General features: G+C 52.8%; 7 protein-coding genes across 7 annotated transcripts; 4 read left to right on the top strand and 3 right to left on the bottom strand.

The window, feature by feature from the left end:
• Window positions 1-92: 92 nt before the first annotated feature.
• Window positions 93-3,733, top strand: NFIA_108470 (pyruvate carboxylase; the record flags this gene model as incomplete). The annotated part of the gene is made up of 2 exons (XM_001267250.1): window positions 93-3,566; window positions 3,626-3,733. 2 exons carry the CDS (start codon window positions 93-95, stop codon window positions 3,731-3,733), a joined length of 3,582 nt encoding a protein of 1,193 aa, XP_001267251.1.
• A 398-nt stretch (window positions 3,734-4,131) lies between these two features.
• Window positions 4,132-5,962, bottom strand: NFIA_108460 (putative carboxylesterase; the record flags this gene model as incomplete). Its single annotated transcript, XM_001267249.1, has 4 exons — window positions 4,132-5,132; window positions 5,183-5,461; window positions 5,543-5,566; window positions 5,632-5,962. 4 exons carry the CDS (start codon window positions 5,960-5,962, stop codon window positions 4,132-4,134), a joined length of 1,635 nt encoding a protein of 544 aa, XP_001267250.1.
• Window positions 5,963-7,280: 1,318 nt separating this feature from the next.
• On the top strand, window positions 7,281-7,747 carry NFIA_108450 (uncharacterized protein; the record flags this gene model as incomplete). The annotated part of the gene is made up of 2 exons (XM_001267248.1): window positions 7,281-7,424; window positions 7,517-7,747. The coding sequence occupies 2 exons, from the start codon at window positions 7,281-7,283 to the stop codon at window positions 7,745-7,747; spliced, it is 375 nt and encodes a 124-aa protein (XP_001267249.1).
• An 868-nt stretch (window positions 7,748-8,615) lies between these two features.
• On the bottom strand, window positions 8,616-9,366 carry NFIA_108440 (60S ribosomal protein uL5; the record flags this gene model as incomplete). Its single annotated transcript, XM_001267247.1, has 3 exons — window positions 8,616-8,742; window positions 8,823-9,072; window positions 9,213-9,366. 3 exons carry the CDS (start codon window positions 9,364-9,366, stop codon window positions 8,616-8,618), a joined length of 531 nt encoding a protein of 176 aa, XP_001267248.1.
• A 429-nt stretch (window positions 9,367-9,795) lies between these two features.
• On the top strand, window positions 9,796-10,797 carry NFIA_108430 (small nuclear ribonucleoprotein-associated protein; the record flags this gene model as incomplete). The annotated part of the gene is made up of 5 exons (XM_001267246.1): window positions 9,796-9,822; window positions 9,989-10,060; window positions 10,128-10,548; window positions 10,612-10,656; window positions 10,715-10,797. The coding sequence occupies 5 exons, from the start codon at window positions 9,796-9,798 to the stop codon at window positions 10,795-10,797; spliced, it is 648 nt and encodes a 215-aa protein (XP_001267247.1).
• Window positions 10,798-11,274: 477 nt separating this feature from the next.
• NFIA_108420 (pyruvate transporter MPC1) lies at window positions 11,275-12,097 on the top strand (the record flags this gene model as incomplete). Its single annotated transcript, XM_001267245.1, has 4 exons — window positions 11,275-11,347; window positions 11,528-11,600; window positions 11,764-11,922; window positions 12,025-12,097. The coding sequence occupies 4 exons, from the start codon at window positions 11,275-11,277 to the stop codon at window positions 12,095-12,097; spliced, it is 378 nt and encodes a 125-aa protein (XP_001267246.1).
• A 652-nt stretch (window positions 12,098-12,749) lies between these two features.
• NFIA_108410 (putative amino acid transporter) lies at window positions 12,750-15,048 on the bottom strand (the record flags this gene model as incomplete). Its single annotated transcript, XM_001267244.1, has 2 exons — window positions 12,750-12,914; window positions 12,979-15,048. 2 exons carry the CDS (start codon window positions 15,046-15,048, stop codon window positions 12,750-12,752), a joined length of 2,235 nt encoding a protein of 744 aa, XP_001267245.1.
• Between the last annotated feature and the right edge of the window lie 157 nt (window positions 15,049-15,205).

Raw genomic sequence — 15,205 nt, 5'->3', positions numbered from 1 at the left:
TGATCGCTGCTATCACCAGCAGCAGCAGCGGCAACTAGTTGGCCAGCTGATTGAATCACTTTCCCTTCGCCTTCATCACACATTTGCCGACCATGGCTGCTGCCTTTCGCCAGCCCGAGGAGGCGGTCGATGACACCGAGTTCGTCGATGATCATCATGAGCACCACAGAGACTCGGTCCACCGCCGGCTACGTGCCAACTCCGCCATCATGCAATTCCAAAAGATCCTCGTCGCCAACCGTGGTGAAATCCCCATCCGTATCTTCCGTACCGCCCACGAACTTTCCCTGCAGACAGTCGCCATTTACTCATATGAGGATCGTCTGTCCATGCACCGCCAGAAGGCCGACGAGGCCTACATGATCGGTCGTCGCGGTCAATATACCCCCGTCGCTGCCTACTTGGCCATCGATGAGATCGTCAAGATTGCTCAGGAGCATGGTGTGCACCTGATTCACCCCGGTTACGGCTTCTTGTCTGAGAACGCCGAGTTTGCTCGCAAGGTCGAGAAGGCCGGTATTGTCTTCGTGGGCCCCACCCCGGAGACCATCGAAGCCCTCGGCGACAAGGTCTCTGCCCGTCAATTGGCCATCAAGTGCGGCGTTCCCGTGGTCCCCGGTACTCCGGGTCCCGTGGAGCGCTACGAGGAGGTCAAGGCCTTCACCGACACCTATGGCTTCCCCATCATCATCAAGGCTGCCTTCGGCGGTGGTGGCCGTGGTATGCGTGTCGTCCGCGATCAGGCCGATCTGCGGGACGCCTTTGAGCGTGCTACCTCCGAGGCCCGCTCCGCGTTTGGTAACGGCACCGTCTTCGTCGAGCGTTTCCTCGACCGCCCCAAGCACATCGAAGTCCAGCTTCTCGGTGACAACCACGGTAACGTCATCCACCTGTTCGAGCGTGACTGCTCCGTCCAGCGCCGTCACCAGAAGGTCGTTGAGATCGCCCCCGCCAAGGATCTGCCTAACGATGTGCGCGACCGCATTTTGGCTGATGCTGTGAAGCTGGCCAAGTCGGTCAACTACCGCAACGCCGGTACCGCCGAGTTCCTGGTTGACCAGCAGAACCGCTACTACTTCATCGAAATCAACCCTCGTATTCAGGTCGAGCACACCATCACCGAAGAAATCACCGGCATCGATATCGTCGCTGCTCAGATCCAAATCGCTGCCGGTGCCACTCTGGAGCAGTTGGGGCTGACCCAGGACCGCATCTCCACCCGCGGTTTCGCCATCCAGTGCCGTATCACCACCGAAGACCCGGCCAACGGCTTCAGACCCGATACCGGAAAGATCGAAGTCTACCGTTCCGCTGGTGGAAACGGTGTTCGTCTGGACGGTGGTAACGGTTTCGCTGGTGCCATCATCACCCCTCACTACGACTCCATGCTGGTCAAGTGTACCTGCCGTGGTTCCACATACGAGATTGCGCGCCGCAAGGTCGTGCGTGCCCTGGTCGAATTCCGGATTCGCGGTGTCAAGACCAACATTCCTTTCCTCACCTCTCTGCTGAGCCACCCCACCTTCATCGATGGCACGTGCTGGACCACCTTCATCGATGACACTCCCGAGCTGTTCGCTCTTGTCGGCAGCCAGAACCGTGCTCAGAAGCTTCTTGCCTACTTGGGTGATGTCGCCGTTAACGGCAGCAGCATCAAGGGCCAGATCGGTGAGCCTAAGCTCAAGGGCGAGATCATCAAGCCTACCCTGCTGGACGCCGCCGGTAAGCCGATCGACGTGAGCGTTCCCTGCACCCAGGGTTGGAAGCAGATCATCGACCGTGAAGGTCCCGCTGCTTTTGCCAAGGCTGTCCGTGCCAACAAGGGCTGCTTGATCATGGACACCACCTGGCGTGATGCCCACCAGTCGCTGTTGGCTACTCGTGTCCGCACGATCGATCTGCTGAACATCGCCAAGGAAACCAGCCACGCGTACGCCAACGCTTACAGTTTGGAATGCTGGGGTGGTGCCACCTTCGATGTCGCCATGCGCTTCCTCTACGAGGACCCCTGGGACCGTCTGCGCAAGCTGCGCAAGGCCGTGCCCAACATTCCCTTCCAGATGCTGCTCCGCGGTGCCAACGGTGTCGCCTACTCATCTCTTCCCGACAACGCCATTTACCACTTCTGCAAGCAGGCCAAGAAGTGCGGTGTCGACATCTTCCGTGTTTTCGACGCTCTCAACGACGTTGACCAGCTCGAGGTCGGTATCAAGGCTGTGCAGGCCGCCGAGGGTGTCGTCGAGGCTACCATCTGCTACAGCGGAGACATGCTGAACCCCAAGAAGAAGTACAACCTCGAGTACTACCTGGCGTTGGTGGACAAGATTGTCAAGTTCAACCCCCACATCCTTGGTATCAAGGATATGGCCGGTGTGCTGAAGCCTCAGGCCGCGCGCCTGCTGGTTGGCTCCATCCGTGAGCGCTACCCCGACCTTCCCATCCACGTCCACACCCACGACTCTGCCGGTACCGGCGTGGCCTCCATGGTTGCCTGCGCTCAGGCCGGTGCTGACGCCGTCGACGCCGCCACCGACAGCATGTCCGGTATGACATCTCAGCCCAGCGTTGGTGCTATCCTTGCTTCTCTCGAGGGCACCGAGCACGACCCCAAGCTCAATCGGGCCCACGTTCGTGCCATTGACTCCTATTGGCAACAGCTGCGCTTGCTGTACTCGCCGTTCGAGGCTGGTCTGACCGGCCCCGACCCTGAGGTCTACGAGCACGAAATTCCCGGTGGTCAGCTGACCAACCTCCTCTTCCAGGCCAGTCAGCTCGGCCTGGGTCAGCAGTGGGCCGAGACCAAGAAGGCTTATGAGTCGGCCAACGACCTGCTCGGCGACATTGTCAAGGTCACTCCCACCTCCAAGGTTGTCGGTGACCTGGCTCAGTTCATGGTCTCCAACAAGCTGACTCCCGAGGACGTTGTCGCCCGTGCTGGCGAGCTGGACTTCCCCGGCTCTGTCCTTGAATTCCTCGAGGGTCTCATGGGCCAGCCCTTCGGTGGCTTCCCCGAGCCTCTGCGATCCAAGGCTCTGCGTGACCGCCGCAAGCTCGAGAAGCGCCCCGGTCTCTACCTGGAGCCTCTGGACCTGGCCAAGATCAAGAACCAGATTCGGGAGAAGTATGGCTCAGCCACCGAGTACGACGTGGCCAGTTACGCCATGTACCCCAAGGTCTTTGAGGACTACAAGAAGTTCGTGCAGAAGTTTGGTGATCTCTCCATCCTGCCTACCCGCTACTTCTTGGCCAAGCCCGAGATCGGCGAGGAATTCCACGTCGAGCTGGAGCAGGGTAAGGTCCTGATCCTCAAGTTGCTGGCTATCGGCCCCCTGTCCGAGCAGACCGGTCAGCGTGAAGTCTTCTACGAGGTCAATGGTGAGGTCCGTCAGGTCACCGTTGACGACAACAAGGCCTCTGTCGACAACACCGCCCGCCCCAAGGCCGACATTGGCGACAGCAGCCAAATCGGTGCTCCCATGAGCGGTGTCGTCGTTGAAATCCGTGTCCACGAGGGCTCGGAGGTCAAGAAGGGTGACCCCGTTGCCGTTCTGAGCGCCATGAAGATGGTGAGTTTCCATATGTTGCGCAAATATTACGATGTCAAACAAGCTAATGGGACTACTAGGAAATGGTTATCTCTGCTCCTCACAGCGGAAAGGTCTCCGGCCTGCTCGTCAAGGAAGGCGATTCCGTCGATGGCCAGGACCTCATCTGTAAGATCGCCAAGGCATAGAGCTGGGAAAAGGCCCAAAGTCGAAATTACGAATGAATGAGGTTGTATTGTCCTGTATACAGGCCGCGTACACGGCTTAGTTGTATGGAGATATGAAAATGGGAATGGCTTTTGATGTCTGCTTAGAGCGTTTGATATCTGGGTTGGGGTTTATTGTCGGTTGTTTTCTATATCTGTCAACGAATCTATTTCTGAGCACAATCAATGTGCTATTTCAAAATCTATAAATCGGTCGCATACGTAGTTGCCATCTCGAATGCATCTACTCGAAGTGTGCCGAGGCATGGAGTCGTGGCATAATAGTTTGGCAGGCCTGGATGGTCCAGTCCAGACAAGGTCAAGTCACAGATGGACAGTATAAGCACGTGGATTAGCATCCAACAATCCTTGTCGTCTCTTCAGAGTTTCGCAGACGTAGCGCCCTCGCGGGACCCCCCTACCTCTCGCAACGCCCTCCAGACCCGCATGGCCTCGTCCCACAGGCCATCCTCGCAGATCTGGACCGACCCATCGGGTCTGAGAGTCCTCACCTGCCGGTAATCACCCGTTCCCCAGCCGATATCCGCATCCGCATCGCCCCGGACAAACCTGATGAGCGGGTCAATGAACGCCTTCCGCACCATGGGCTTCTCGTCCGCTTGCAACGCCTCCCCATTGCCCCAGAACCAGAGGTATTGGTCTGTGGCGTGTGTGACGCCCCACGAGGGCGGGATCGTCCGGTCGGCGCACCGCAGCCGCTTCTCGATGCGGTAGCGGTAGAGTAGACGGTCAGCGTTGCCGGCGGCGAGGGCGTGGATGAGCCCGCGCTGCGTCTTGTGGACCTGCATGTCGGCGTAGATCAGGCCGAAGGCGTCGGTGTGCCAGTTTTTGCAGCCGGGGGGAAGTTGACCGTGTGGACAGTAGATTTTGATTAGGGCGTCGGCGATGTCACGGGGGTAGTCGGCTAGGAGACGGCGGTGCAGGGATTGCAGGGTGTTGCTTTGCGGCGGGTGCCATGTTGCGTAGAGGGATCGTTCGTCGCGGCATTCGCCGAGCATGATTCTGATGTTTCGGGCTGCGAGCTTGCGGGCGAAGGTGCCGTTGTCCAAGGTATTGAAGAGAGACGGGTCTATGAAGGTGCCGTCGCTTGTTGGGCGGAACTGGTGTAGCTCGATGCTGGTTGCTGCGTCGAGCAGGGACTTGGCTGGGATAGAGCGGAGTCGGGACAGTTTTTCTGACCAGGATAGGGATGTGGGGATCTTGAGTGCGGAGAGGAGCTGGTTGAATTGGAGCTGCGCTGCTGCTTCACTTTTGGGCTGGACGCCGGGTGAGTTGGACCAGATGCAGGCTTGTTTTACAAGCGATTGTTCTGGAGGGAGTTGTAGGTCGTAGGCCAGCTGATGGAACACCGAGTAGGCTCCTGGTACACAAAAGATGAGAATAGATATTCGAAAAATGAAGGAGACTCACCAGCCGAATAACCAGATATGGTGACCTGCAACGGGTTGCCACCAAAGAGAGCGATGTTGTCTCTGGTCCACTCTAGCGCTAGACGCTGATCCCAGAAGCCATGGTTTCCCACAGTCTCTCCTACAGAGGCGGCGTCTTGTTCAATCTCAGAAGAGGAAAGGAAACCAAAAACTCCTAGACGATATGCGGGCATGACTATGATGGCATTGAAGTCCGTTTCACCCAGAAGAGCTGCTGCCGAGAAGGTGTTTGGAGTTCCAAACTGGAGAAAGCCGCCGTCTAAGACGTAGAAAGGGTTAATACAATATCCATCAAGGGTAAGGGTATGATCTGTCCCTATGATAGCTATAGAAGACTTACGAATAAAGACAAAAACAGGCCATCCTGTCCGCTGTCAGCAACCTTTCAGGAGAGTGCTCAACAAGGTACGTGAGTCTTAGCTGACAGACCTTTCTCAGGAGGTTCTGCTACAGGAACCCAGATATTACACTGGAAGCTATCCTCGGTCCATTCATCTTTAAAAGAAACGTTCATAAACGAAGGTTGCGGACAGACGCCTGAAATCCCGTCACGCTGACTGGGCTGATCCTGGGTGCCATAGGCGTAGTCCGACGGTAGTCTCTGGGCTCTACGCCATCGCTGAGAGGGAGCTAAGCCATAGCGAATGCCACCAAAGAAGCGACAAAGGGGAGTGTTTGTAGCTTTCGATGTAATGGTAAGGCCTTGGACATAGCCTCGGTGGCCAAGAGACTTCACATACGGATATCGAATGGTTTCCATGTCGATCTGTGATTCTCGCCCCAGTTTTTGTTATGCCCTGGGTGCGTTTTCTTGCCTCCATGGATCAAATTGATAGAACATCTGGCTACTATTATATATAACGTGGCCGATCAGTGGGGATTCCCCAGCATGGCGATGATAAGCCATCTGATAGCCGAGCAGTTGAGCTAGTAGGGAAGAATACACTCAAGCGAACGAATCTCGAGGCGATATGAGTCAAGATCGATGTGAGTTCATCGGCAAAAGCGACGGGAGAGGCCGATCAGACAGAGTCGACTTTCATCGCAGCCGACAGTTTGGCCGGTCTGTGCGGAGAAAGTAACAACATTCCGCGTCGGCGCCAGAACTGGAGGCCGATGACTGCCTGAGGCATCAAAAATGGGTTTGTATGCTCCTGATTCAATCTGAGATAATCAAGTTTGATGAATGCTTATCGGAATCAGAAACAGTATCAATTATCAGTCAGCATGAGACGCGATGGATCACTTTATCAGATGGACGTCTACTCCATCCGCAGTTGAGTCCGTTCCCTACAATATGATTCCATGGATGTATCGATCGAGTTCCCCCGCATCAAGAAGGAATCTTGACGTCAGCCATCACGAGATCACCGCGACGACCGCAGTGTCTTTTACATCGAGACTCACTCTGCTGAACCGAACATTCCGGAGTCTGACTGAGCATAGATGATCATCCCTCAGCGGTGATTCGCCTAGAGCATGTCCATAGTGCTGCCATCGGCAGACCTGGACGCTTCTGCGAAGATGATGAATCATCGTACCAATCCTTCGTCGAGACCAATTTCTCGAAGGATGACGAGCTGCGAGCCACCATTGGATCAATCCATTTTCTTATTTGCCCCAATTAAGCTCCTGGAAAGGCAATGGAGGAGCACGATACATCATCGCATCAGGGTTTGTTTCACGCTTTAGGGGAGCTAGGATAGGTAGCTTACCCCTCTCGTCTGGAGACGCCTCCCTTGGCCAGGCAGGCAGAGTCGGCTATATATATACCAATCAGTCATGGTCTTTCAGAAGATGAGCAGACAAACTTTCACAACGTTTGGTAAGTGAGGGATATCCTTTTAGTATCTCCATTTGTCATATTTGTTCTGCAGAGGGTTGTGTGACCTCTCGATTATTCATTAGGTTTACCTGAAGCATTTGTTACTATTTATTAGGTCACCTCGCTCTGATTGCTCTTAGTACCAACAATAGCACTGAGTTGATTTATACTGGAGCGTTGCCTAATTCATCACACTTACTAGGAACCACTATATTGACAACAACCTCTCGCAACCCTCAGTCAATCATCCAAAATGAACAACGGTTCCGAACCCCCAAAACGCCACTGGCATGGAACTGTAGGTGACCGCTACGAACAGCTCAATGTCTGGGTTAGAGGCGGCGCTATCCAAACGCTGCCCGGTAGAAGACCCTCTACCGATGTGAACGACAGACATGTACGTCTGACAGGTTTCTTAGAAACTACCGTCCAGACAATTCCTCTCGTCATCAACTCTGTTTGTGTGTCTTTCAGTGCTAACGTGCATAGGACTCAACGTCATCCGAGTCGTCCACCACTCCTGCCCATGGAGCAAGTCCTCCACGCAATGGGAGCGGGGAGCGGAGACGGTCAAGCACAGGTCTCTTTGAAGGCTTGACGAGCACGAAGCGGAATGCCACTGATCCTAGCGTGGCTGCTCGTCGGCAGAGTTGGCTGGAGCAGTCTGAGCAGGGTGGCTACCTCTCAAAGCTCTGGAATACGTACACCAGGGGCCGTTAATTGAGCCGATATGGCTGTGAAGGAAAGAAAGGGAAATTGGAATTGTCTTGTACATGTTAATGCGATGCATAGGGGGGCATATCAATATTATGAAGTCGGTCATCAGAATGGAGATTCACTGCCTTCCCTGTTACAGTTTCGTTCAGCATAATTGCGCTGCTGATTCGAAGAAAGGGCAAGTCAATATCGTGGGTTCCTGAATATTATTGCCTATTGCTGTATGTCCTATAGCGTAGCCCATACCCTATTAAACATGCACACGGTAACAGCTGTATGCAATTGGCGTTCCCGGAATCAGGTTGTCGTATACCCAGTCAAATATAGAATTGCCGTAAAGTGATGATGCTGATGAGTTGCCGGAATACTACGGGACATTACGAGCGTCTACAATGCAAGAACACCCTACGATGGACGGCCTACGCCAGTGCTAGAAGGGTGTCCGTTCTGAGACCAGACTGGCATCAGAAGAGGGTTGGGTGACCCAAGTCATACGACTTCAACCCTTGGACAGCCCATATAATGACACAATCGAAAGTGTTCCTTGACGGAAAGCACTCGGTTGAGAGTCATCGACCCCACGGCCAAAACATCCCATGAGCAGCCCATGGATTAATGGGAGCATCATGTAAAACTTTTCAACAATGGTTATGCGGAAAACATCACCCTTTGTGAAGCCTTCATTGTGAAAAGTGGATGCGTTTTTTGAAATTGTGGATTGATATTCCTAGCACGCCTATCCATATGCCGTGGTAGAAGGAAGCATTTCAGAGCAGAGCGGCAATGTAGAGAAACGCCCGCCTTTTTTATCGATTCATCATAAAACACACAACCCCAAAGCGGCCCCTCCGCAGACCCATGGACGGAATATTTACCGGACAATGCCGTCGAAGCGGTTCTTGAACCACTTGATGGTCTCAGCCTGGGTGATCTTGTGGTTGGAACCGATGCGAGACTTGCAGCGGCGGCGCTTGGCAACACGCTCACCAGGGCGAGTCCTGAAAGAGACACAATTGTCAGCCATGGACTTGACTGGCTGTCCAGGGGGAAGCCAAAACTAGAACTGAGGGCCACTCACATGCAGCAGTAGAAGTCCATACCGTAGATACCGATACCAGGGTCGTACTTGATACCGAGATCGATGTGCTCGCTGATACCGAAGCCGAAGTTGCCGGTCTCGGAGAAGTTCTTCTTTCTCAGCTCGTATTCCTTGACCTTGAGGCCACGCTCGAGGATCTCCTCGGCCTTGGGGCCACGGACGGTAACGTGGACGGCAATCTTTTCGTTACGACGGATACCGAAGGTACGGACGGTGTAGCGAGCCTTGCCTATAGTTTGGAGAAAAGAGTTGTCCTATCAGCCATACTGTTCCCATGACTCTGATTGTTCTTCTTGCTCCTTCCATCTCCCCCTCTTCGTCGTCCCAACGGCATCGAAAGGATTCAAAATCGAATTCGGGCGTCCTTACTGTAGACTGGAGTCTGACCGCTCAGCTGCTCGAGCACCTTAGCAGCACGGGTAAGTCTGTCACCAGACTCGCCGACACTGATGTTGAGCACGAGCTTCTGGATGCGCAGCTCGCGCATGGGGTTTGCGCTCTTGTCCTTTCCGTCCGACTGCATGGCGATAAATTGTTAGAAAAAATTGTCCTTCTTCCCGATTATAGTGGGCTTTTGTAGAGAAAACTGGTAACATACCATGGCGACTGCTTTTGGCGTTAGATTGATCGACTCGTTGAGTGGAAGAATCGAAGGTTCGAAAAGTGTGCAAAAGTGTATGTGTGGGTTGGTGTGGGAAGCGAGAGCCCTTAGCGTCTTGGCATGGTCGTTTGGCGCTAAGCGCAGAGCCGCGTCTCGATCACGACTCCGACTCCCGTGCCAGCGGAACGATAGAGTTGGAGAGCCTGCTTTAGCTGGATTCTCCATTACCTATCTACGGGCGCATAAGCTCAAAAAAAGTGAATTATCAAGTAGAGGAGTTCGTCTTCTACTGTTTCACTACATTCTTTGGTTTTATTCCCAAGTCGCATTCGTGCGCATTGCCCAGCCAACATGGCCGCCAACAAGCAGGGCAAGATGGTAAGTTTTCGTCATGCCGTTCTTTTGGTCGTTTCTCTTGGTGAAGACGATGTTTCTGCGGTATTTCATAGCTGACACTCCGTTCTTTTGCAGCAAAACCTCGTAAGTCATTGATTCGATCACTCTTCTAGAGCTCCCCATCTCACCGAGTCTAACATTCTTACAGATCAACTATCGGATGAGGATTACCCTGACCGACGGCCGACAGATGACGGGACAAATGCTCGCCTTCGATAAGGTGAATTCTACCAGGCGTTTTTCGGCTCATATACATGTAGCTAACGACAACGCTTTTTGACTTATAGCACATGAACCTCGTACTCGCAGACACAGAAGAATTCCGCCGCGTCAAGCGGAAGTCCAAGCCCGCTGCTGGGCCGTCGAACGCTCCCCTGGTCGAAGCGGAAGAGAAGCGGACTCTCGGCCTCACAATCGTGCGCGGTACTCACGTCGTTTCCTGCTCCGTTGATGGCCCACCTCCTGCCGAACCCTCCGCGCGACTTGGAACAGGTGCGCCCGGTGCAGCTGCAGCTGCCACTCTTGCTGCTGGCCCAGGAATAAGCAAGCCCGCTGGACGAGGCCTTCCTGTCGGCCTGGGAGGCCCTGTTGCTGGCGTTGGAGGACCACCACCGCCCCCTGGCGGCTTCGGTGGTTTCCCACCCGGTGGATTCCCTGGAGCACCTCCTCCGGGATTTGCTGGCCGTGGAGGACCCCCCGGTGGACCTCGTAAGTTCTTTCTTTTTTGAAGAGTATCCCGTTCCAAACGCGAAACTAACCATCTGTTCCTAGCTGGCTTCGGTCCCCCACCTGGATTTGCGCCTCAAGGTGGACCTCGTAAGTTTTCAGTACTTCTGAGTATGGGTTAACTCTTTGCTAACGGAGTTCGATGCAGCTGGTGCTTTCCAGCCTCCACCAGGCTTCCAACCTCCCGGTCAGGGCCGGGGTTTCCCTCCTCCAGGCTTTGGTGGTAGATGATTAATTGATTTCCGGAACGGCACGATGGCATACAATATCCCGGCCGTCCATTGAGCACGGCAAGATTTTGAGGCTAGGAAAAGGAAAAAGGACTCGCCATGATTTCAAGTCTATCCGACAAATAGATACAGCACACATCTCTATCAGGCAAACGGCGTTGCGGCGTGTGCGGATGCTGGAAATGCCCGACGAAGAACGAATCAACTCCAGGAAGTTGGTCTAGGATCATTAAGCAGTAATGCTAAATATGTCTAAAGTACCGATACACTAGTCAATTCATAATATGTCTTCTGAAATGTTTCTTTAAAACAACCTCGCGTGAAGCTGTAGTCATATCAAGTAAGATCTCACGTGACGCCCGGTTAACTCCGCGCTGTGATTCCGTAGTCGGGGAACGGTAACAAAACGTGCCTGGTTAGTGAGCCTGGATACTTGTCTCTGGACCCTTACCCCTGCTTCATCGAATAATTGTTCAACATGGCCGCTGCAATTAAGGCGATCAATGCTAAGATCCGTTCCAACAAGGTTCTGGATTATGTCTGCTCAACACGTACGTACAATGCCTCACGTTGACGCTCTCGCCCGAGATCGGCCTGCCCTGGATGGCGGCGACGGTACTCATGAAGGCGCATTCAGGTTTCTGATGGCTTTTCATTATTGATCTCGGGATGCTGTTTGTTCTGACGGGATAATGTGCATGAGAATCGCTGACGAAGCTTTGCCAATGCAGACTTCTGGGGCCCTGCCTCGAACTTTGGTATCCCCATTGCTGCTGTGATGGACACTCAAAAGGACCCTGAAATGTACGTCGTGATCGCACCCAGTTGAAGCTTTCTGAGCTTCGCGACATGATTCATAGACGCCGCTATCTCGGATTGGAATGCTTTCATGTCGCTCTGAGCCTCCCATCTACTTTTGACCTCCTGCGCGGATACGAGTCAACTCCCTCAACTAATACTCCAACAGTATCTCTGGACAGATGACCGCTGCGCTCACAGTCTACTCCGCAACCTTCATGCGTTACGCCCTTGCTGTCTCTCCCAAGAACTATCTCCTCTTCGCCTGCCATTTCATCAACTGCTCCGCTCAGATGACTCAAGGATACCGGTACCTGAACTACTGGAAGTATGTTCTCTACTCGCCTCCTTCACACTGCCGTCCCCTGTGCCTTTATCTTGTCTCAACACAACTATCGAATGTGTAACTGACAGCCCTTCTCAAATCTAGCTGGGGAGGCCGGGAAGCCAAGCTCGCAGAGGCCGCCAAGCAGGGCAAGGAAGTCACCGAAGCCGGCGCATAAACGATGTGATTCCCCCGTTTTAGTCGCGTGTTTCTTGGTTGCTCCCGGGTGGATGCCGTCCCTATATAATCTCCCTCTTTCTCAGCAGTACTTAGACCTACTCCAGACGAACGCAAAAATGGATTTTGAGTGTCGACTCGTTCGAGGATTGCCCGACGGTTTTCTATCCAGCAGAGAGTAGCTTTTCGGCTCTGATCAACTGTGCTACATGGATGAGATGGTCGGGTACTCCTGGAGGCTGTACATAGTCTTTCTTGCAGAAATGAATGCTTTGCACTGCCACTACTTGGCTGTTTTTGATAGTCTAGGCAGCGTGACTCGCTGAGCGCTTGATCGCAGGAGACTTTTTGCAGTGCTTATCGAATCTGAGTCTGAGCACATCAATTGGTCTAATATCTTGCTTCTTACTAGCAACCTATACGCAAGGCTGCTAGACTCTAGTGACGTAATGATCTAACTATTGACACACATGGCAGAAGTGCATATGCAGGCTTGCTCGAACATGACCAAGGAGTATAATGACAGAAGAATGATATGAATCGCTTGCTCTCTAATCAAAATGCCAAACAGCAGTGGATCGTCGTCTCATATCTAAAAAGGTCTCGTACACCAAAAGAACAAGACGCAATAGGAACTTGTACCGATATGCGAATCACGAATCGCAGTATCCTGGAGGCTTGGTGTTGTCAGAGTTCACCCAGTTGTGGAGTGTCAATGAAGTAGTATATATGCAGGAAATGACTCCAAAGCAGGAAAGAGCGATATCGGCGATCTGCTGGCGTCTTGATTGCGCACAAGCTCTGAGATGAAGGAGTGGCTATTGGAGCAAGAGTCAGTAACTTTAGACAAAACTTCAGGAGTTCTAGTTGCTAGAGACATACCGGGTATACGTAAATCAAAGGAACACAGGCGAAACTGCCGACGAGTGAGACAAATTTGTCAAGGTCATCCGCTCCGCCCCAGGCAACAAACGCGCAAATCATGACCAGAAAGAAGCGGAAGCAGTTTTTCTTCCACTTGATCCCGGGGTTATACTTGCCACTGCGAGTGAAAAGTTCATTTTCCATGATTCGAATGGCAGGGAAGAGTTGTAGGGGCGTGCTCAGCAGGATTGCTAGAGAATACAGAAATTGGACCGCATTCACGAATTTATCATCCTGGGGAAGATTGAGAATGACAACAGTTTGCGTCGCGGAGCCATAGGCTGCATAGCTGAGAGCACCAGCAGAGAGGAAGACAATGGTAATGAGGACCATGACACCGGCAAGGACGCCTGGGAACCGACGAGGTTCCTTCATTGACTCCTGAATTGGAATAATCAAACCAATCCCTTCGTAGGTGAAAATGGCAGTGCCAATGAAAAGAGTCCATGTAGATGGGTTGAATGCCTTGATATCCGAAACGCCACCTTGTGAAACGATAGTGGCAACGTCGTAGTAATAGAGATAGATAAGCCCCAGTAGAATAAACACATCTGCCACAAGTGCGGTGAAACCCAACTTGCCAATGTCACGAATTAGCGAAAGAGGCAGAAATATGACCAATTGCATCAGCACCATGAACTTGATGTCGATGAACGACTTGCATTTGCTGACAGCCAGGACGAACGCCTGGAGATTCTCAGCAGTGAAGACGATGTATGCCGAGACAAATCCCAGTTGACTGAGAACAATAGATCCGAGGATGATCCGGCGCATATGTTTTCCAAAGAGAGCACCACCAATGTCACCGAAGGAGCCTTCGATCTTCAAGCGGGTGTTGACCAGAAGGATGAAGCAGTAGAAGCTGAGTATGGATACAGCAAGCAAAACCAAACTGCTGAATAACATCCCACCATTCAGGAAAGCTCTGGGCAAGAAGAGAACTCCCGTGCCGACAAACGATTTGAGTAGAAGTAGAGCAGCTCCTGTCGTTGTGTTGGTTCCCGTTCCACCGCGCGGTTTTGGTTTACGCTTCCTTCGGCCAGGAGTTTCTGGTCGGAGCAAAGCGGAGTCTTCTCCAGGTTCTCTATCTTCCGCTTCGTCCCATGGCTCTGAGGAGAAATACTCATCAGGCCCTAGAACCTCGTCGTCTTCTTCTAGCTCTTCTCCGGCGAAGTGGCCGTACAGGGTGAGAAACTCTAGGAAGCTGCTGGTATGGAGCTGATGATGAGTCGCTGGCGCTCCTGCGCGGCCGTCGGTACTTCCAGGATGAGGACTGCCTGCAGTCCTTCGTATGAAGTCTCTCCTGAAACCTCCTGGGACCCGGATTGTATTGATGTCCATGGTTTCCTCCTCCGGCATAGGTCTACTGAGACTGAAACTCTTACTTCGCAGATGTTTTCGTACAGAATTCCCGGCTTCGGCATCCTCAGCCCACCTATAAACCTGTCTTGTAATGTCTCCTCCCTGCAATTGCAAGCTAGAGAATTCATCGTCGGCGTTGCTTGCCATGTCCCTGAAGTTATTGGATTCAACAGCATTCTGCGGTTGCACGAGGTGTCTCTTCACAACCTCAGGATCCTCATATGGCGCATTTGAATAGATCGAGCCTTCCCTTCCTATTTTATTGTCAAATGAACCATAATTTGACCTCACTGGCTGACTCAGTAAGGCGGGAGAGTCGGTTCGTCTCGGTGGAGTTCCAAGTCTCGGAGGTGAGCGACCAAGGCTTTCCTGAAGAGCAGAAGCGATCATGGACTGTCCTGGGCCTGGTAGCGAGGCTGGATTATCCACCTGCCCGAGTTCCTGTCCGTTACCTGTCGTAGACTGGTTTGGTATAGGTACTTGTCTGGATGAATACGAGGTTGAGAGGGAGGGAACTGGCGAAGCTAGTCGTGCAATAGAGGCATGTCTTGACCCAATGTCTGCTGCAGGAGATTCCGAACGCTTAGCTGGAGTTGACATAGGAGTCGAGCGATTTGGTTGGTATGATGGTCCCTCCCCATTGTCTGTTCTCGCCGATGATGCCATTTCGCAATGGACTAGACAAGCAGTAGATGAGAGGATAAGAAGTTGAGAGGTTGAATGGACCTGGCACAACTAAGTACAAAGCCTCGGCCAACTTGACGAGTGTTCACAAGCGGTGAGGCAGTGTAGACGAGGGAATGCGATTTGGTGTAAAATAAGG

This window comes from Aspergillus fischeri, genomic scaffold, assembly GCF_000149645.3.
Source record: "Aspergillus fischeri NRRL 181 1099437636245 genomic scaffold, whole genome shotgun sequence".
In the NCBI taxonomy this organism is placed as follows: Eukaryota; Fungi; Ascomycota; class Eurotiomycetes; order Eurotiales; family Aspergillaceae; genus Aspergillus; species Aspergillus fischeri.
This window is presented reverse-complemented; position numbering and strand designations above follow the sequence as displayed.